General features: G+C 48.8%; 1 protein-coding gene across 1 annotated transcript in view; it reads right to left on the bottom strand.

The window, feature by feature from the left end:
- Positions 1-16,537, bottom strand: part of PTPN3 (protein tyrosine phosphatase non-receptor type 3) — a 72,148-nt gene extending 55,611 nt beyond the window's left edge. The window contains exons 1-6 of the mRNA XM_036260812.1: positions 16,398-16,537; positions 11,995-12,102; positions 11,876-11,918; positions 9,068-9,146; positions 4,136-4,180; positions 570-622 (exon numbers count right to left, since the gene is read on the bottom strand). Coding sequence (XP_036116705.1) covers positions 570-622; positions 4,136-4,180; positions 9,068-9,146; positions 11,876-11,918; positions 11,995-12,102; positions 16,398-16,535 — 466 coding nt within the window. The 5' untranslated portion in view covers positions 16,536-16,537. The remainder of the gene's footprint in view (positions 1-569; positions 623-4,135; positions 4,181-9,067; positions 9,147-11,875; positions 11,919-11,994; positions 12,103-16,397) is intronic.
- Between the last annotated feature and the right edge of the window lie 5,443 nt (positions 16,538-21,980).

Genomic DNA, 21,980 nt, shown 5'->3' with positions numbered 1-21,980 from the left:
AGCCAGTGACTTTTTTTAAAATCCTCACTTGAAAATTTTTTTTTCCATTTATCTCAGATATAGTGGGAGGAAGGGGGTGGGGAGAAAGAGAGAAACAACGATGTTAGAGATACACATTGACTGGTTGCCTCCCGCATGACCCTGACCAGGGCTGGGGGACCAAACCACAGCCAACTATGTGCCCTTGACTGGACTCAAACCCGCAAATCTGGTCCGCAGGCCAATGCTCTAACCGCTAAGCCAAACCGGCCAAGGCATCAGTGACTTTTTTTTTAATATCCTCACCTGAGGACATTTTTTGCATTTATTTTCAGATAGAGTGGGAGGGAGAAAGGGAGGAAGAGAGAGAAACATAGACGTCAAAGGGGCACATTGAGTGGCTGCTACCCACACGACCCCAACCAGGGCCGGGGCCAAACTGCAATCGAGGTACGTGCCCTTAGCGGGAACCGAACCCGAGTCTCTCCGGACCGCAGGCTGTTGCTCTAACCATTGAGCAAAACTGGTCAGGGCCCTTAATACATGTGTCAGAACAGTCTGTCGACTGATGAACTGCGCCCGAGACTTACATTGCACTGCATAGGATGCCAGGACCACTGCTGAGTTAAGAGGGCAGGTCAACCTGTCAGGAGAAAAACATGTCAGGTGGTACAAGAGCCTGCGACCTTCATTGATCACCTGTCTTTTCCTTCTTGAGGTAACCATTAAAACACACCATGAATCATAACAAAGACAATTTTATGATACAACTAATATCGAGCAGTAAAGATAAATGTAACACTAAAGATTTCTAAAAATTGAAAGAAACCTTTTTCATGCTTAAAATAATGTACATTAATACATATACCATGGTTGGCCAAGGTTTTGGCTGGTCAAGAGAGGCCACTAAGAGAAAAAGGAGAAAACTGTGCGCTTAGACCAATGGGTGACCTTTGTATCTTTCTGGTAAAGACACGAGACCTTTCACTGGGCTCTAACTAATCCCTGAGGTCTGCCGAGTGATTTCTGATTACCCACTTTCTAGAAGAGGGACCTCTCCTAAAAGGGAAAAATAGAAAGTATTATGAATTTTAAAACTCCAGTAAGTTTCATCTAAATTAGTTACAAGATTCCTAAATCGATTTACTCCGTGAAGCGTCCAACCTCTGGGGAATGGTCTGCCCACCTCCCAGTTTCCTGCCATCCACCAGGAACCCACAGACCCAGGCTGGACTTGCTCTTGTCCTCAAGCTCACTGCTCTCCCCAACACCCCGTTTTGGCCTGTGATTCCATCTCTATCTTGGTCACTCGTCAAATCCTCTGGCGCTCCCTGTTCTCCACCCCCCCCGGGCCCCCAGGGTCTACTGAGCGCCCAGCCAGCATCCCGGAGCAGGGACCGAGTCACTGCCAGGTGGAGAAACCCACTGGGAAATGGCTGTGGGCTTGCAGGGTGGGGAGGCACAGATTTTAAAAGCATTCTTCCCAGCAAACCCATGGGAAAGTGGAGAAAACACGCAGTTTCCATGGCAGCCGTGAAGATGTGAGTCACCCTCACCCCTCTGACTAATCTGGCTGGCCCGCCAGGGGTTCCCTTCCAGTCTGCTGCCTGTGTGCTGGCCCTGCAGCTGCATGGGAAGTTGGCCTGCCCTCTCTGAACGCCCCCAACTAGAACTTACAAGTGCGCTTTCCAAGGCTGGAGAATCATCCAGGGATACTCACTGTCTCTTCACTCGTCAGAGACACAGAGAATCCATGGGGAAGAGCAAATAAACATCAGTCATTCACGGTCCTACCAAGGTGGGTGTCAGTGAAATCTAATCCTTGCTACAGGGAAGAGCAGCTGGATGGGATTGAGGAAACGTAGGAGAGGGGCTAAATGGAAGAAACGATTCTGTGAATAAGTCAGAAAGAAACGCGTCTCCGAAGAAGGTAAGTGTGAAGTGAAGAATACTGAGAGCCTGCGTTCTCCTCCGGCTCGCTGCTCACAGGCCACCTCACCCTCACACCTCCCTCTGTCTCCGGGCTTTCGGGTCTCCATCTGTCGGACCTACCTCAGCAGGAAAGAACAGATGCCTCCGGTACTGCCCACTTCCGACAGTCCAAGTCAGTCAGGGCACGATTCGACACTCGGGAGGAACACTACCTACATCCACCGAGTCTGCCAGAAGATCTGTGGCTACAAGGGCCAGGTGCCACCCTGGGGCACACCTGAGAAGCATCTGGTAGTGGCGGGCCTTCTCCTCAGAGAGGTGGTGAGGGCCACCTGCAGACCTGAGTATGACAGGAATGCCAGGGGTCTGAGCCAGGAAGTCTGTGGCCCTCAACAGATTTCTATCAATTCACACAAAACTAACGAGAGGCATTTTGTCTGGAGAAGAAAAATATGGTGACCAACTTCCAATGCTTGGAGAGCTAGACTGAAAGTTCCTGAAGGGGCAGAGGCCTCGCCCTACCTGACCAGCACAGAGCAGTGCCTGTCTCCTAGCAGGTGCTTGCAAAACAATGGCGAGAAAAACAAATCAGTGAGTAGAGAGAGAGTGACAAGTTCCAGAGGGCAGCCTGGATCCAGAAGAGGGGGTGGTAATTTCAATGTAGAGTTGCCCGGAAATGTAAGAAGGCTGCCTCCTGAGAGGGTGTGCTCCCCATGCTAGGGGTGTCCAAGCAGAGGCCCGATGGCCTGTCAGTTGTGCAGAGAAGGGAGTCGTCCCTCCCTTGAGTGGGAGGATGAGTTCAGTGAGAAAATCCCTATGACCACTAAAGAGTCCTCAGGTTGTGGCTGTCCTTCCTTCACCCTCTCATTTCTAAAGGCTCTTCCTCCCCTCCCTCTACCATCACTGCCACGGTCCCCAGTCTGGCCTGGACATCTGTGACTCTTCCTCAAGGACCGCGCCGTGCCTTCCCCTCCATCTAGACAAGGGGTGGGGAACCTTTGTTCTGCCAAGGGCCACTTGGGTATTTACAACATCGTTCTCAGGCCATGCAAAACCAGCCCGCTATATTTGGTCAAGCTAATTCAGTGAGGTGTGTGATGTCAGCTGGTATTGATTTTGAGCGCCTTACACAGCCTGTGGGCTGGACGCTCCCCTCCCCTGATCTAGACGGATCCCCTCAGCCTCTCGGCTCTTCCTTCATCCACAGACGCCATCTGTGGACGCTGTTCGTGCCACCTCCTTCCTGCTGAAAAACCGCCAACAGATCCCCTCTGCCTGCTGGATGCAAAGGCGCGTCTCCGTTGGACGTGAAAGGTCCTTTTTCTCGGTTCTCCTGTCAGCCCCCAGCAGGCCGTTTCCAACTGGGGCGGGGGAGGGGTGGCATACCTTCTCACTCACTGCCCAGGAAGACCCAACTCCTCACTTCGCTGCCAACCCCACCCCGGCTCCTCACAGCAACGCACAGACGTCCAGCTCCCACCAGCATCTCCGGCTCCTTAAACCTTACGAACGCCGTGCTCTTCCATCTCATGGCCCAACCAGCCCGCAAGCTCCCTGAGGAAAGCACACTGGAGGCCCGGAAGAGCTCTGCAGCAGAACTGAACTGATGGGGAGGGGACGAGGAGAATGGGAACAAGATGTGGTCGTCCCCACCAGTTTACCTGCTGCGCTTCCTTGCTGGACTCGGGGGAGGTGGCTCAGAGACCCCTGGCTGGGCTCTCCTCTCTCCTCCTGAGCTATGTGCAGCTTGCTTTCCAGCCACAAAGCTGGTCCTGACACACACGAAGTGCTAAATCACTGCAGGTGCTCGCGTCTTTGAGCAACGAGTGTCCCAGAGAGGGAAAGAGTCCTCCACAGGTACCTAGGGCTCTGTGGAGTGGACCTAAATTAGGCCTGATTTGCCTTCCTGTAGAAAGCCCACTTTATATTTGGGGTCTCTCCTTCCCCTGAAAATTTCTCAGGTCTTTACCAGAAAGATATCTGTACCTTTTGTAATAAAACCGAAACAACATAAAATGAATTTGATGGCTCCCAGCCTCTCCACACCAGGGCCGAGTTGGACACAGATGTCCAGAGCATGCTGTCACACAGGATGCTGCTTCCAACATCCGTTCTCTGTGCTCGCTTGCCGGTGCTACCAGGGGTGCGTGCTCACTCCGTCAGAACCAGGGGTTTCGCTAATCTAGCAGCTGACAGGGAGAGAGGAATGCAGAATTCTCATTACCTTCCTTCACAAATATCCATCTTCAGTTGTAAGAAATACAAATGCCTACGAAACAATTATTTTCATTAATTCATCATCAAAGTGAAATAAGCAAAAACAGAAAAAATTCATGCATCAAGGATACGGCCTGTACATTTGAAAAACGAAATACATAAAGGCACATTTCTGTCTAAAGCATCAGGTACCACTTTGCACATTTCAAAGCTGCCCCTTCAGTAATAATGGCTCACGTGGCGGCTTCAGTCCTGGTGGGCAGGCGTGGTTTCCAGCCAGCCTCATGTCAGCACATGCTGTCCTAGGGGTGGCTGAGCAGGCATGGATGGTGTGGAAGCAACTCTTCAAGAATCAGCTGGTCAGGGAGCGCCCCCACCCTCAGCCTGGACCTCCCCAATCAAACTTGGGGTGTCCGAAAGCACCAGGACCTACAGGCCCCCTGCACACGCAGCCCCGCCCGCGGGGAGGACGCTGTGCTGGACACAGCATCTGCACACCCACATACCCTCTGCATGAAGCTGCTGAGAGGAGGGTGTGTGGAGACATCTCCTTGGTCTGGGAGAAGACACCCAGCTGGGTTTTTCTCCTATGCCCCAGGTGCTCCAGCAAAAGCGTAACAGTCAACTGCAGGCTGCCAGGACCTCCCAGCTGGATTCTGCACTTCTTTGTAAGCAACATCACTTCAAAGCCCAGGATCGGATTTGTGGGCAGAGCCTGGTCAGTTGTAACAGGCCCCTCACATCCTGTGAGTCTGGCTCCATCCAGGTAATGGAGACAGAAGGCATTCACAGCGCTGTGCAGGCTGGGAAGGGCCCTGGCGAGTTTTATATTTAGGGATGCGGCATACCCGTGACACTTGGCCGCTAGCTCCCACTCTTTTTTAAAGCCTGGGCTCAAGTGGGATAGACATTCCAGTGTCTGGCCAAGATGACAGAAGTGAAACTTCTTGAAATATAATATAGACGTAGCAGAAGATCATTCTCATTATTCCTTCAAATTCATGTTTAAAGGTTAAGGTGCTGGTATTTTGAGACATGCATGCTTCACATGGTACTACAACTTCCTCTGTACACAGTTCTGGGCCATGTGCATGGTATTTTATAACTTATTGCTTCATTTTAGCCTCATAATAGCTGTGTGAGGGAGGGATCACGACCTCAGTTTTTTTACAGATGAGGACACTGATGTTCAGAGGGGTTATATGGGGTCAGTTATGTCTTATTTTTAACCTTGACAATTATGCTATGAAAAAAATCTGACCATGGTACAGATTTCTTATGCATCTAATGACTAAAAAGCTAAGGATCGATTTCCTAATTCTGGCGTTGACTTGGACTAAAATTCTCATCAGCTGCCCTTCATGGGCTGAAGACCAGCATCGAGAGACACAGATTTGCTGATTCATGTTCCTTCCAGAATGGAATCTCTACCTTTTCCACCTAGGAGAACATAATTAGTCCTTTGTAGTTTGTTTCTATGTTTATCTGAGCTGACATTCAACCAGAATTAAGTGTTCTCTCCTCCCACAATGCTACCAAGAGAAAGAAGAGAAGGGAGAGAATTAGAGATAATCCAATGGTAAATCTGGGCTTTCACTGACGAGCCCAGCTAATCGGAGAATTTTCCTAGGGATATAAATGAAAACATGAACCTGGACATCACCATCCACCAAATGCTACCTCGTCGTATGTTCAGCAAAGCTCCTAAGCCGCATGGCATCATCACGAAGAGACAGAACAGTGGGGTGAGGCCCAAAGCCAGCAGCCCCCTAGACATCCTCAGTGGGATGAGGCCCAAAGCCAGCAGATCTCCTAGACATCCTCAGTGGGATGAGGTCCAAAGCCAGCAAAGCCCTGACATCTTCAGTGGGATGAGGCCCAAAGCCAGCAGCCCCCTAGACATCTTCAGTGGGATGAGGCCCAAAGCCAGCAGCCCCCTAGACATCCTCAGTGGGATGAGGCCCAAAGCCAGCAGCCCCCTAGACATCCTCAGTGGGATGAGGCCCAAAGCCAGCAGCCCCCTAGACATCCCCAGTGGGATGAGGCCCAAAGCCAGCAGCCCCCTAGACATCCCCAGTGGGATGAGGCCCAAAGCCAGCAGCCCCCTAGACATCCTCAGTGGGATGAGGTCCAAAGCCAGCAAAGCCCTGACATCTTCAGTGGGATGAGGCCCAAAGCCAGCAGCCCCCTAGACATCCTCAGTGGGATGAGGCCCAAAGCCAGCAGACCCCTAGACATCTTCAATGGGATAAGGCCTACCTAAACCCAGAAGACCTCCTAGACATCTTCAATGGGATGAGGCCCAAAGCCAGCAGACCCCTAGACATCTTCAAGGAGCCTCATTCTGAGTTAGTCAGTCAGTGAGATTCTGTGTGGAATCATCTAAATCTATCAGAAACAGCTGCTGTGGAGGCTCACCATCAAGGAGACATTTATGGAGCAGTCAGAATAAAGGAGAGTTTCAGAAGAGATTTCTGTCTTCAGAAATGCAATGATCACTCGTGCAGTACACCCCATGCATGAGCTCATCTTCAGAAGAAACCGGTACATGCCTGCCTGCCTAGACCCTTAGGAAACGACAGACACTACCGCTGTATGCCTTTGACTCTCAAGAGCTACTTTTCTAAAACAGAACTTCCCTTTTGGACAAGCTACAGAGCGGAGGCTTCAGAAAGTACTATGTGCCAGGAACACAGGTAAAATTCTTCATTTAAGTAAAAGACAAACCAACAAAACACACACTCCTGAGAATTAATGGTGGGAGCCGGGCCCAGCTCCACTGGAGGCATGGGGGTGGCTGCTGCCCTACAGAGAAACCCAATGCCCAGTCCTAGGGGGTGACAGCTCACCCTACAGCACACTGGGGATACCACCGATCTCATGATGGGAGGTGGGTGGCGGGGTTGGGTGTCTGTCCCGAACCACTGAATTTTAGGAGAACACAACAACTGAATCTTATATGAGACTCAATAAAAACAAAAATGAGTCTATTACTCATCTTGAGTCAAAACCTGCCCCTCTGCAGCCTCTGCCCAGGGGCCATAGATCCAGCACCTCTCATGCCCCCTCTCCGATGACGGCCATCCAAGGCCTCTCTGTCTGAGCTCCCCACGCTTCCCTCACATGTCAGGGAGGCCAAGTGGGAAGGCTCTGTTGGCTCCCGAGGGAGTGAGCTTTCTTCCCAGGGGGCATGGGAGTCCAGCAACAGGAAGGGAGGGTGCTGGAGAGGGCCTCAGGGTTACGCCGGCCCAGCCCTCGTCTGGATAGCATCGCAGGGAGGAGACGGGGTGATGCGTGACCATCACCCATGTAGGCGGCACGGCCCACAGTTGGGGCTGGAACCCATTCACCGGCAGTAGAATCAATTTACGGGGTCACAGTGGGTATTTTAAAAAGAAAAAGAACAGGAGACTTCAGAGTACTTTTGCATTTCCTATTGTTTTATGAAATGTTGGCTTCAGTAATTTATATATACCTGTGTAATGAATCAAAATACATGTTTACTGTGGGGTTGTGATTTTGTGATTTAAAAAACTCACTGTACACATGTATATACACACACCTTGTGTGTGTGTGTGTGTGTGTATAAAACCCACCCATCATGCCACTGGCAGAGCATTCCTTTAGTAGGACTTGCTACTTAGTAACGGTGTGGGGAAACCTTGGCACAGGGTCATTTCAGACACATGTTCTTACAGACTACGCCACCACTCTGTCCGTGGGCTTACGGACTGACCTCCCAGGTTGAGCGCGTCTACACTATCCCCGAGTCCACTCGAGTAAAGGGCCATTACGGGGGAAAACTCGAACTGCCACGCGCACTGCCACGGTCACCCAGTGAGCCATGACGGACACCTCTCACACTGGCTTACAGTGTGACTCCGTGGTAACAGCCAGCTCGCCAGTGTCTGCTACTGCCGGGGAAAAGGGGCACAAAGAAGGCAAAACAGAGTAACAGACTAATGTTTGGCCTTTAAATATGGTCAAAGTTAAAATATGATCACGTGACTACCACTTAAAAAAAAAAAAAAGAAAGGAAAATAAAAAAGACCACACTCTATGTCTGCGTTAACACGGCTGTCTTGGCGGTGGTCTCGTGCCAGGTGAGCACAGAACAGGACTCAGGACTCCTGAATGGCTCTCCACGCACGGCTTTTCCTGGTGGGAGTTTCCCTCCCTAAGAAGAATGAAAGGATCAGTAATAAAGGGCTCGACATTGCTCTGAGGAAAAGCAGAGGCTGAGTTGGCATAGTACCTGTTCAGGCAGCGACAACTTCCCTGTGCCCGCCCCCTCCATTCCAAACACCGCTCCCCACCCAGAAAACCCACGTGCCAGCCTTCCACAGACACCAAGCCCCGAGGGGTAAACAACCCCTATCACAGCCCACTTTCCCTTATCTGGCTCCCAGGCTGTCTGAACTGGCTGATTCACTGACGGGAGGGGCCGCCCAGCTTGCTCGCCTGCCTGTCCAGCTCCTGCCACCTGGGGATCCGATGGAGAATTCTCAGTTTAGAGATCTCTGTCATCCCAGAGAGCCTCAATCCTAGCCCTTCGGAGATCCCCGCTCCGTGATCTCTGGATGACTGTTCAACAAACTCGTCTTCCAAACCCTGCCTGCGTTAGTAGAAAGGGACTTGGTTCTCACACAGGAGCTCGACAGGCGGGAGAGGCTGGGCGGTGGGGGAGGCAGGAGGTGGTGAAAGGGAGTGTGCTGGGAACCACACCAAGTCAGGAGGGGAGAGAAGCAGGCCTGAGACTGAAAACAAATTAGCTATTAAAATGCCAATCTGTGTACCCCGATTTTTAATTGGATCATAGTTGTTGGTACAGTTCTACCCCAGTAAAATATTTGGCCACAGTGACAAAATAAAGAGTACATTTTTAGAGATTACTCATTTTTATACACTAAATAGAAGACTTAAAAAAAGATGTTATTACCTGGTTTGTTCTTGCTGCAGTGTGTTGGGATCAGGTATAAAAAATCTTACTCGAAAATGCAGAGTACAGGGGAAACCTCCTACAACATTTTTCAAAAACAAATTAAATTTTCCCTTTAAAGAAGTCATTGTATGTAAGCTGCTGCTCTCCCATAACTGATGCATTTCCACTAGACCACAGCTTTCCCATCAATAAAAGCAGCAATTTCATAAACAGGAGTGCATAAGTTAATTGCTCAGAAATCATCACATCTACAAGTAAAATATTTTTGCAACATCAGCATAGAATGAGGCGTGATCTACTTCCTATTACATGTTTAGCTCAGGGCTGTGTTCAAATAGTGCACTCCATGATCTGCATTAGGAATTTTAAAAAGCCTTACATCAGCAGATTATATGAAATCTACAAAGAAATACTCTCTCCCACATATAGTGATTTTCACTTTTCAAACATTTTCTTGTACACTCTTGATTGTAACACCACCATGCCTGTGCAAAGACCAGGCTGCTGCTGATGGCAGATAAGCCAACAGGCTTACAGGTGTGAGTTGCCTCAGGTCACCTAGCTGACCACAAAACTAGAATGACAGCACTGGGGTTTCTGATTCTACTATGCCACAGTTCAAAAACATTTTTATATTAAAAAACACATCATGCTTTTAATGCAAAGTGAATTCCAAAAGTGATCAATATAATAGCAAGCAGTACACAATTAACATACTCAAACATGGCTTTATGCAATACCTAGAGTCGAACCATTTGTATGAATAAAATAAGCCCATTCCTTTTTGCTAGACACAGCAACAGGAGAGAATCAGACTGTGCTGCTAAAATCCGTACTCTTCTTAAGGTCACTCTTGCCCCGTCTGTTGCTCAGGAAACATTCACTGGACCTGGCTAAGTTCTCAGTACTTGCTTGCTCTCTGAAACTCAAGCACTCTCCACCAGGCTCCTCTCCTTCATCTCCTCTGCCTTAGTTCATTCTGGGTTCCACCTTTCCCTCTCTTTAGTGTCCTCTCTCTGAACGTCTGGCTCATGTCAAAGACTTCATTTATTTATTTATTTTTTATCCTCACCCGAGGACATTTTCCCATTTTTTGTTCAGGTAGAGTGTGAGGGAGAGAGGAACAGAGAGAGAGAGAGAAACATCGACGTGAAGGGACACATCGAGTGGTTGCCACCCACACGACCGACCAGGGCCGGGGACAAACTGCAACCGAGGTACGCGCCCTTAGCGGGAACCGAACCCGGGTCTCTCAGGACCACAGGTCGACGCTCTAACCGCTGAGCCAAACTGGCCAGGGCTCATGTCAAAGACTTTAATTGGTGTGTGCGCATCTATGAATGTACCTCTGTACTGGTGCCTGGGCACCAGAATGGGTGGTGCTGTAACTGCTGCAGGCTGACCACCTGCACATCAGGGGATACCTAAGTCCTCCTACTGCCTTGGGATGCCCTTCCGGCTCCCTCCCCCCTCTGTAAGTTGTCACTGTGTGACTCAAACATGCGTCCAAGTCTTTCTCGTCCTCCTCTGTGCACCCAGAGCATCCTATTATGTGCTAAAAACTATCCTACAACTGTCTCTCCTCTTGTCAAAGGCCCCACACTTGGCTGGGAGCTCCCTAAGGGCAGGGTCCACATCTGATTAGGACCCGATTCCCAGAGCTGATCCCAGTGCCTTGCCCAAGTCTGAGCTCAGGACACTAGCTGAATAAATGCATTAGTGAGAGAATAAATGACAGCACCTACCTAGGCCTATGTGCACTCATCCCTCTGTGGATTCAAATGAGGCAGTAGTTATCTGCACAGAGGCTCCATGGCTCCCTGTGGGTCCTTCTGAATGCCCAGGACAGAACTCACAGCAGGTAAGGATGCCGAGGCCCTGGCTCCAGGTAAGAGCAGCAGTGAGATCAGGGTCTGGGCAACTCGTTTCTACTCCTTCCCATCTGGCGGCTGGGGGTGTGGCCTTTGTGTGTGCACCCTTCTGTGTACAAATCCACCTGCCTTCACCCCTCAGTCACTCACTGGCCACCTCCTGTGATGAGGGGGCACTGCAAAGAGTGCAGAGAGGATGTGACAAGGGCCCTCACCTTGCAAAACTGAAAGCTCCTTGAGAAAGACAGAGGCAGAGAATATGGGACGAGAGAGTGTCCCGAGGTACGAGGCGGAGAATGACAAATGTAAGGGAGGGCGGAGGGCCTCACGGCTTGTAGGAGGGAAGACATGGGATCTGAGCAGCCTTGAAGAATGGCAAGGTTTGGATACAGGGAAGCAGGAGGGAAAGGCATTCCCAACAGAGGGAACAGAGGGAGGGAGGGAGGGAGGGCACAGAGGAGCCACGGAGGGCGATGTTGAAAGCTCACCCAGCTAGGAGTTGACCTGCACTGGGACCCGCCTCTGGGTGATGCACTGTATGTCACATCTGTGATGTCACCTGCCTAGGCCTTGGTTCCCAGTGACTGGAATCATGCTGTTGGAAAGGACTGTGGGTGTCCGTCCCTCTTTCCCACCTGCTCTCACACTGGGCTAGGAAAGGCCACCTCCCTCCCTTGCACAAGGAAGTGCTTTCCCTGGCTCCAGGCTGCCTTCTTTTGCTCTTCCCTGCCTTCTCACAGTCGGTGGGGATCCTTGGGGGCTGGTCTTGGAAGCACCTCTGCTCACTCAGAAGTCAGACAGGGAGAAGTCGGCTCCCTCACGTCACCTGGGCCACCGGGAATCCAGGTACCAAATGCAGGCACACTGATGCTCGGAGGACCTGGGCCATGATACACTAACACAGAGTAGTCAAGGAAACTGAGGGCACACCCACCTTTTAACTGCTTCCTGATGGGTTTGCTCGATTCCAGCCATCTCTGCTGGGTAAGAAAACACAAGATGTAAAACCAAACTGTGCAGGAGTCCAGCACATCGTAAAGGGATGGTACTCACGGGAGAGCCCACCGATTCGTCGGCATGCTGCAAACCAAAATACTCCTTTTCAGTCACGCACAAGTGGTTGTACACCATATCCAGGAGAACTTGACCGGTATCTTGTTTCTAGGAAAAAAATGTCGAGTGGGCAAAATTTTAAAACAAATGAAGAACTGGTGGTTAAAATTCTTCATTGTAGGGAGAAAGGAGTTAAAGCATTCCGAGAGATTTTATGTGCACACATATAAGAAACGCTTTAATAAATTTCAAGAAGCCACATGGTACCTGTGGGAAGCAGGGCTAAGAAAAACGACTTAAGTTTGACTGGAGACCGTGTAGTTAAATTCTGTGAGACGTCTTGCTTCCCCTTAGCTGAGATCCCGAGGGATGATGACTAAACTGGAAAACTCAGCAATCACAGCTACAGCAAACTCTCCGTGACCCCCCAGGATTATCCCCAGCACCATGCTAATCCCACATGGGTTTTCGCTGGCTCCCCGGCAGGCATGGAAGAGAAAACTCTCTACTAACCACATGAAGGAAGAGGGCTAAGGAGACTCAAATGACACCCAAAATACCCTGAAAGTGATTTGGCATGTGGCACCCTGGGGATTATCTGCCTCACTGCTCCGCGCCATCTGAAATGAGAAGCCCGTGGGGACAGTCAACCACACTTCACATCAGGAGCAGGACTCTGCCACCGTCACCACGCAGGGCTGATGGCGCAGGCCCGAGGCTGAGCGTGGGGACAGAGGCACAGTAAGTGTCCCTCTCTCGCCCGCCCGGAGAGGCCAGCATGGAAGCAGTGACTGTTGCACGGTGCCAAATGCTCTCACGTGCCGAGAATGCTCAGGGCACGGCGAACACACACGAGGGCAGCACACATGTTCAACTCAACCTGGGGACAAGCGGAAGCAACCCCTGACTGGGTCTGCGAGGGTGATGGGGCTGAGTGACGCCCCTTTCCTCCAGGGGTAGGAGCTAAGAAAAGCCCTTTCGGGCAGGTAGCCCGGCACAAAGGCACAGCGGTCAAGAAGAACGTGGGGGGTCTGGGAAATTGCAAAGTCTACTTTGATGGGCTGACTTCTCAGGAGTCCTTTGAACCAAACCATTTAACTTAAGGACAATCTGAGTCAGAAATAGACCATGTATAGAAGAAGCAAAGGTAGCTTTCTTTTTTGCGCGCACACAATGTACCTGAAAATAGGTCGCAGTGACCAGGACAGTGGGTAATTTCAGGCCCCTTCCTGCAGCCTCTCCTTTGGCATGGTCTCATGTAATTGGATCTGAAGTGTGGGAACACGAGACACACCCATTTCCGGAATACATCCCCTCTTCCTGCCTGAGGGCCCTACTGTACCGGCCGCTTCCTGTGCCCAGGACGCACCTCCATCACAAGGGAATCGTGACGGTGTGGAAAAGATGACCGGTCATTTACTCTGAATCGTGAGGTTCTCTCCCCCTAAATAATGACACTCTTGACACGTGTCAAAGAGTTCTCTGCTCCCCTTATTGACACGATTATTTCTATGGCTCTGTGTTACATTTAATATATTACTAACAAGAATAATCCAGTGAACGTCTACAAGGAGCTAGACATGGTAACACCATATGCACTTTTGAAACACAATGTCTCATCTCTGCAGCAACTTTGCAAACATAGACCCTGGGAAACTCCGAGTCACGTGCTGTTGGCCAAGGGACCACTGCTGTCTGCCTGACTCAGGTCCGTGGAAAGCCAAGGCCTGCATGTTCCCACGATACCGCCTTTCCCTCCTCTGGGGTGCACAGCCCATCCACTCCAGTATCTGTTTTGCACAACTTGCCCAGATCGCAAAAGAAACTGAAATATAATACAGGACACGTGTGTAATTAGAACAAGCCTTCCAGCCCAGTCCCTATCCCACCAGAGGTCACCTTTGCCATACCAGGTGACCGCCAGTGACTGGACTGCTCCCTTGGCTGGGCTAAGGACAACGGTGCCCAGGTCAGCTTCCCTGATGATGCCTGCTCCTGGTTGAAAGACGATCTGGGCTGAAGAGTCTGATGAGACAGTGCGAACAGTCCCCACGAGCAGACGAATACAAAGCACTAGAGATTCTCAGCTGCCACAAGGCCCTCAGATTCAAGTTCAGTGTGAGGGAGCTTTGGCCAGGCTGCTGGCAGCTGGGGACGCAGCAGGAGCAGCTGCGTGCTGATAACGAAGACATTCACGGCTCAGCACGACGGGGCACCTGCTGAATGCCAGGCTCTCTTTTAAGGCTTCTGTGCTTCCTGCTCTGGGTGGGTGCTTTCCCTGCTCCCGTTTTCAGGGCTCATGGCTCCTTTTTAAAGGTGTTCTTACCTAGGATTCGCAGACTCTTGTTCTTTCTTTCTTTATTTATTTAATCCTCACCCGAGGACATTTTTCCATTTTTTGTTCAGGTAGAGTGGGAGGGAGAGAGAGAGAGAGGAAGAGAGAGAGAGAGAGAGAGAGAAACATCGACGTGAAAGGAACACATCGAGTGGCTGCCACCCGCACGACCAACCAGGGCCGGGGACAAATTGCAACCGAGGTACGTGCCCATAGCGGGAACCGAACCCGGGTCTCTCTGGACCGCAGGCCGACGCTCTAACCGCTGAGCCAAACCGGCCAGGGCACAGACTCTTGTTCTTGGTCTCCTCCGCCCTCCCTGGGTAGTCCTCTGCCTCTTTAGTGCTCCTTCCTCATCTCACCAACCTTTAAACATCGAATCTTCTTCGTATCTCCTGTCCACTCACGTCTCAGGGGATCTCATCCAGTTCCATAGCTTCAGATACGACCTCTACCCTGGTGACACCCAACATGTACTCCAGCCTAGACTCCGCTCTTAAACTCCCAACTTCTATACATCTGCCACCATGTCTGCATTCCCTCGCAGGTGAGCAACAGGCATCGCAAAGGCAGCCGTTCTGGTCACAACAGAACTGGCCACTTCTGCTCCTCTCTCAGCCTTTCTCATCTCTGTAAACTGCACCTCTGTCCTGCTAATTGCTCAGGCCAAAAACCCTGGAGTCACCTCGAGGCTTCTTCCACATCCCAAATCCCATCTGTCAGCAAGCCCCACTGGGTACCCCTTCAAAATAGTTTCTGACTTGGTTTCCTTGGCCACCTCCATGCTGCCACACTGTCCAATGATCATCTTTCCCCTGGACTGTTGTAGCAGCCTCTTAGCCCTTGGCCCCAGTCTACTGTCAACAGAGCATCCAGAGTGATACCTGAGTCAGATCATGTCGGGTCAATGCCCAAAGCTAGCAATGCTTTCTGCCTCACTCAGAATAAACCCAGTGCCCTCAGAATGACCTACTAGACTCTGCACAGTCCTCCCCACCCCAACTGACCTGTTATCTCTCTGACCTCTCTTGCCACTCTCCTTGCTTATTCCACGCATGATGCATTGGCTTCCACATACTGTTCCACAATCACACTAACCATGATTCTGCCCCAGGGCCTTTGCATTGCTATTTCTTCTACCTGGAATGGGCTTCCCCCAGGGAACAACAGGATTCTTGCCCTTACTTTTTTTGGGTGAGGTTTTCCCCGAACACTTCTGTAACATGACAACCCCACCCCCTTGTCCTTCCTTGGCACTCTGTCACCTTATCCTGCTTTATGCTTTCTCTAAGCACATGACACCACTGACATAGCATGCATTTGTCTATGGTCCACTTCCTCGCTGGGACTTGGCTCTGTTTTGTTCACTGCTGTACCCTTTGTACTCAGAACAAAGCCTGGCACACAGTAGGTGCTCAGTAAACATCTGTTAAATAAACATTCACATTCTTGTTGGGAAGAAGATGTATGGCTGAGGAATAGCTCCAGATTGACAACATAAATGTTAACAAAGGAATTCGATATAAATTAACTGTCAGTTTACAGTAACTAGAAGAGATACTTGGGACCTCTGCAGAGTTGGTTCAATCACAAAATTCTATAGATGACGATGTTAATAGGAAACAGAATATAGGACAAAGTTCAGTGCACCAAAGCAGTTGGTCTCCTTTTTCTTTTAGTTAATCCTCACCCGAGGATATTTTTCCCACTGATTTTTATAGAGTGGAAGGGGGGAGGGAGGAGAGAAGCAGAGTGGGAGAGAAACATTGGTATGAGAGAAAAACATTGATCGGCTGCATCCTACTTGCCCTCTGACTGGGGTTCAAACCTGAAACCTGGGTATGTGCCCTAACCAGGAATCTAATCCGCCACCTTTTGGTGTATGGGACAATGCTCCAACAAACTGAGCCACACCGGTCCGGGTGTGGGCATGATTTCTAAGGGCATTTCCAGTCCAATTTCAACACAAGACCTGAGATTCTCAAGCTTTCATTTAAAAATAGTTTATAAGATGAAGAAAAAGTTATTTCTTAGGTGCATTACTCAGACTTGTATTTGGACAACTTACATTAACTTTAAAGGTCTGTACCAAGCCATCTAAAAAGCTAATGCTGCACAGGACTTCAGAGCGAGTTTTCTCTTTGGGTAATTCTGAGGTGCGTATGTTATTAATTCTTCCACCCAGCGCACGTAATCGGGAGGTCATAACTGTCGCTGAGTAACCTGTAACAGAAGACATACCTGTTAGCTCTCTGATAAGCAAATGAACAGTTACACACGAACGCACCTCACAGCCGACCCACCCCACACCTCTCTGCTTTGACAGTCCCAATACAAGGATCCTGGGACTAAGGAGAACTAGATAAAAGACCAAGCTTCTGTGTGGGTGTCGACTTCTAAGAAGCTCTGAGCAAACTTATTGTTAAATTATAACATGTTTGTAGGATTACACGGCTTGTTGACATGTTTTATTATTTCCCTGGTTTAAATTTTCATACACACACACACATATTATATATATATTTCCTAGGCTTTTAATTTTTTATTTATGTTTTACTATTTTATACATTTGTGTATCCAACCCCTAAGATTTTGCAGAACTAAATGTGATGTAAAAATGATTTAAAATAGGAAGACATTTACTGACAAATTAGATTATATTAAAATTAAGAACTTCTATTAAAAGACCTTTTTTTTTTTTATCTTCACCTGAGGAAATTTTTGCATTTATCTTCAGAAAGACCAGGAGGGAGAGAAGGAGGAAGAGAGAGAGAGAGAAACATCCATGTGAGAGAGACACAGTGACTGGCTGCCACTCACATGACCCCAACCAGGGCCGAGGACAATCGCAACCAAAGTATGTGCCCTTAGCGGGAACCGAACCTGGGACTCTCTGGTCCGCGGGTGACGCTCTAACCGCTGAGTCAAACTCGCTAGGGCAAAAAATACAATTTAAAAGAATAAAAAGGCAACCCACAGAAATATTTGCAATATACCTATTTATAAATACAGAAAGCGCTCCTATGAATCAGTAAGAAAAGATAAACAATCTGTTAGAATATAGGAGCCACACTGGTTGTCAGAAAGTGCACATTAAAACCACAAAGCAATAGTACTGCACACCCACCGAACGGCCACAATGAACCCTGACAAAGCCGCGCTGACCGGGCGCGGAGCCTGGAACTCTCGCGCTGCTGGTGAGCACATGCTGTTTGGCAGCCCCTCCTAAACTAAACACGTGTATATTCTGTGACATGACAATTCCACTTCTAGGCACATTCCCAACAGGAAAATGTACATTTCACTAAGATATATGTGCAAGAATCTTCATAACAGCCCCGATCTGGAAAAAAAAATGAAATGTCCATCAACAGAATGGGTAGGTCGTAGTACAGGCATATCATTCATGACTACGCAACAAAGGAAATAAAGGAACTATTTTCACACACAACATAAATTAAATCCTCGAACATTATATTGAGCAAAAGCAGCCAGACACAACAGATTACCTATAGTATGAACACAGTTATATGAGTTTAGAACAGGCAACTAATCAAGGCTTATAGAAAACAGGGGGGTGGTTACCTTTGGGTATAGGAACTGAGGGGGTCACAGGGCCTTCTGGGGTGCTCATACTATTCTATTTCTTAATCTGGGTGCTAGTGAGACTGACATATTCACTTTGTGAAAATTCATCAGACTCTAAATTTATGATTTGTGTACCTTTATGTATGTATATTTCAATATCAAATTTACTTAAGAAGAATACATGTATGAAGATGGGCTCAGTAGGCTGGTTGGAATCTGACCATGGTATAGTCAGGAAGCAGGAAGAAAAGTGGTTTTACTAGTGAATGCAGTTTACAGTTGTGGAGTGGTAGATTAAGAACCTGGAAGGTACGCAACTGAGCACATGGTCCCATCATGAGGAAGGAAGCCAAGGAGTCAGGCCAGCTTAAGGAATGGAGAAGGTGCACATCTGACAAAGTTGAGCAGAAGAGCAGATAAAGAGAAGGGGCTTAAGAATGTTCCTTTTGATTAGTTCTCTGCAAACTTTCTATAATGAACTGGGCCTTTGCACATGCTGTTCCTTCTGCCTGAGAGCTAGTCCTGCTTTTCAATTGATTAACTCCTATTCATACCTCCGTGCTCAGCATACCACCACTCCCTCAGGGAAGCCTTCCACTCATTTGTGTTATGGGCTCTCCATAGGGCTCATTATAATTTCACATTTATAACTAGTGATGAGATTATGTAACATTTAATCCCCCCCCCCCCCCCCCCCCCGCCGTTAGAGTAAACTTCACGATGGGTAGAAACCAGGTCTGGTTTTGCTCACTGTATCTCCAAAACTTAGCTCTGGGAGGCATTCAATGAATTTCTGAACAAATCAATGAATGAAAGGCAGAGTGAGATGAAAAACGAAGCCGAGATTTACAGTGTGGAAAACAGCAGCCCGACATGACAGACAGATGTGTACTGTGGAAGCAGGCAGGAAGGGCGGGATGGGGCTTCCATTGCGCTGCAGCATGATGCACCGTGGACCAGCGCCCCCACACTGGGACGCGCACACTGACGGCCTGGCTTGCAGATCTGAAAACGCAGACTGGGATTCAAGTAGGCCTGCGTAGGGCCCTGACCTCTGCTTTTCTTGGTCTCCCAGGTGATGCTAAAGCTGCTGATCTGGGGTCCACACTGTGAGAGGGAGAGTCACAGATAACTGAAAAAACAGCACTAAATGTCAGGGCAGGGCCAGATTTGGGGATCAGTAGCAAAGAGGGAGGAAGACAAAGCAGAATCAAGCCTCAGGGAGCCACAGAGGCACCGCTCAGCGGCAGGGACTGGAAACACAAGGGAGATGAAAGCTGTGTAGACGATACATCCAGGAGAGAGGGGTGCAGTGATCCCTCATCCTGTCTAAGGAGCTCCGGGCGAACCTCCATTCTCCTGTAGGCAGGAACAGCGACTCTCATATTAATAATTTTTTAAATTCCTGGGCCCAGCAGTGGAAGGAAACTTGTTCTGAAACTTGTAAAATTCCACCCACCCCACCACCTCCACCTTGCCATTTCCACTGAAAATGTCATCAGAAGCAGGAATGCATTTTCTGAGTAATACCAAAAGTTATCAAAAGACAACAAAAGTGTTTGTTCCATAATGCCTGAACCATACTGAATCTAAAATGTCAAATTTATTGTTTGGTCCTTGTCTAAGAATTCCAGGTGGGTTATGACTTTTTATAAAGACACAATCGAACTTTTAGTGGGAGGTGCACATCAGGGTCCCCTGGGGAGCCTGTAGAAAGTATGCCTGTCCTGGCCCCATCCACAGGTGGTGACTCAGCATCCTGGGTGGGGCACAGAGTGACATTTCCTCGGGAAGCTCTCAGAGGAGGGGCCGGGCAGTCCAGGGCTAGAGGAGTAGGCTTGCAGGGCACCTTGGGGTGTGCTTCAGATGGTGGGGCTTGGAATACAGGCTCTGCAGAGTCTGAGCCACTCACTGTGGGGACACTTGGGGGACTCAGGCAGGTCCTCAGAACAGCTAAAACAGAGAGCTCATCACACTATGACACTGGACAGGAAAAAACCAAACCAAACGCACAGAGGTGATTTCAAACAGGAGTCACCAAATGAAAGTCACCGGGACTGAAGCACCATGTGCAGGCCCATATTTTCAAACTGCCCCTCACCTAGAGGCTCCACATCGCTAGCACCAGTGTGGGTACCGTGGGTCTTCTGAACTAAACTGTAGTTCATGGTGCGCCCCATCATAACCCTGTAGACCAGCAACCCAGAAGGGACATACTTTTTCCTCCTCACATCACTCCCTGCTACATACATGGGCCTGGAACTAATGACAATGCCCTAAGTAGGTATTCATGAAAGTTGCAGAAACGTTCTTCCCACAATTGTTCCTAAAGCAAACCTTAATAAGGGGAGCCCGCTAATAATTCACCATAGTCAAGCTGTGAAGCGTGTTCAGATGGTCTTGAAATCACATCTTAAACAATCCAGTCGGGACAATGGATGCTGACTAACTGCCCTGTTTCCTGCACCACAGCAATTGGGGGAACTCGGGGCTTCTATGGCTTCCTTTATAAGCCTCTTAATTCTAAACAAAGCCACAACCCAACCAGGAACACTCTGGCCTCTGCAACCACACATGATTACAGCTGTAAGCTGGTGCAATGGACAGTATGGAAGCCAAGCTTGTCCGTTGCATACTTAAAAACAAACAAACGGTTATGGCTTTAGAATCTGTTCTGCACTGTAAGGATAAAAGTTCTACTACGATTAGTTTTTTTTTTTTTTTTTTTAAATCAAAGATTCTACTTGCAAAACACAGAAGGAGGCCACACCTCTCTGTGCCCAGTAGAAGCCCACAGGTACAGTGAGCATGAGGGTGCCCCCACAGTGTGGGACGCGTACTAGGTACTCATTAAAAGGCATTTTATTAATAATACCGAGCTTCTAATGCCATCAGGAACTGGCTGTAGATTCTGTATTTTGTAGACAAGCCTGACTTCAAATACCGTACAAATGCATAAATGCTCTATTCCTCGACATTTTATTTATGTTAATAAGGAGAGCTGTCAGACATATGAGATCTACCTTTGAGCTTCTCTACACATTCGGTCGACCCAGAAGCAGCAGTAGCACCGTGCCACAGACAGCCACATCCCTGTCACGTGAGACGCCAGAGCCCTCCTGCTCAGGTTGGGTGACAAGGCTTACCCACTGTCCCCTCTGGGCTCTTCATCTGCCCTGGAGCCTAGACCAGGAAAAGGTGGTGCTTTATTTCCTAAGGGCCTACATCTTGGGCACTCTGTTCTTTCACAAGCCCATGACCACAGACAGAAAGAAGGGAGAGGGGCACACTCTTCTCCATTAGAGAAAGTTAGAAAGCAATTCAACTCCATTTTGATCATTTTAAAAGTGTTAGGGTTGCTTCACACCCTTGTTAAAAAAAGAAAGAAAAAAGAACTTAGACCCCTTTACTTGAGTGCAAGTGCCAGTTAGGAAGGAATGAAAGCAAGCAAGCAGTCCTGACTCATAAACACCTAATTTGTGAGTAAACCCTAATGTGAACCACAGGTAACTCTACCTGAATCCAGCTGACCTGGGCCAATGCTACCACCTAGTGGCCACCAAAAGAAAATACACCACCTCTCACCCTGACCTGCTTCCTTCTTCAAAGGAAACATGGACCGCTTTGCTCCCTTCTATCTTAACACAGCTTTTTTTCAAAACAAAAAATGCTCTCTCACAATATATAGGCTTTCTTTGTGTCTTGATTCCCTCCTACCTATGCCTAATTCTTCTTCCCTAGTGAATTCAGAAGAGCTCCCTCTTTTTTTCTTGGCTATGTATGAGCCCCAACAGATCACCTGATCAGCCAGAGAGGGACATCTCCTCCATGGAAAACTAATAAATACTCATGTACAGCCAGCCATGCCAGACGAATGAATCATCAAGTTAAGTGCATTTCTCGGCAGACACCAATATTTAATAATGTTTTACCTGTTTAGCTGCTAATAGAATACCAATACTGCTTTTTCCTTTTTCACTGTAAACAGACAGCAATTGGGCTGCTTTATGGGCTAACCAAGTCTTTGGGGAGCAAACCAGGGCCCTAATAATCACTCACATCA

The sequence above is a fragment of the Molossus molossus genome, unplaced genomic scaffold (genome assembly GCF_014108415.1).
Source record: "Molossus molossus isolate mMolMol1 unplaced genomic scaffold, mMolMol1.p scaffold_m16_p_14, whole genome shotgun sequence".
Lineage (NCBI taxonomy): Eukaryota > Metazoa > Chordata > Mammalia > Chiroptera > Molossidae > Molossus > Molossus molossus.
Note: the sequence above shows the minus strand (reverse complement) of the source record. Positions and strands in the feature narration are given on the sequence as shown.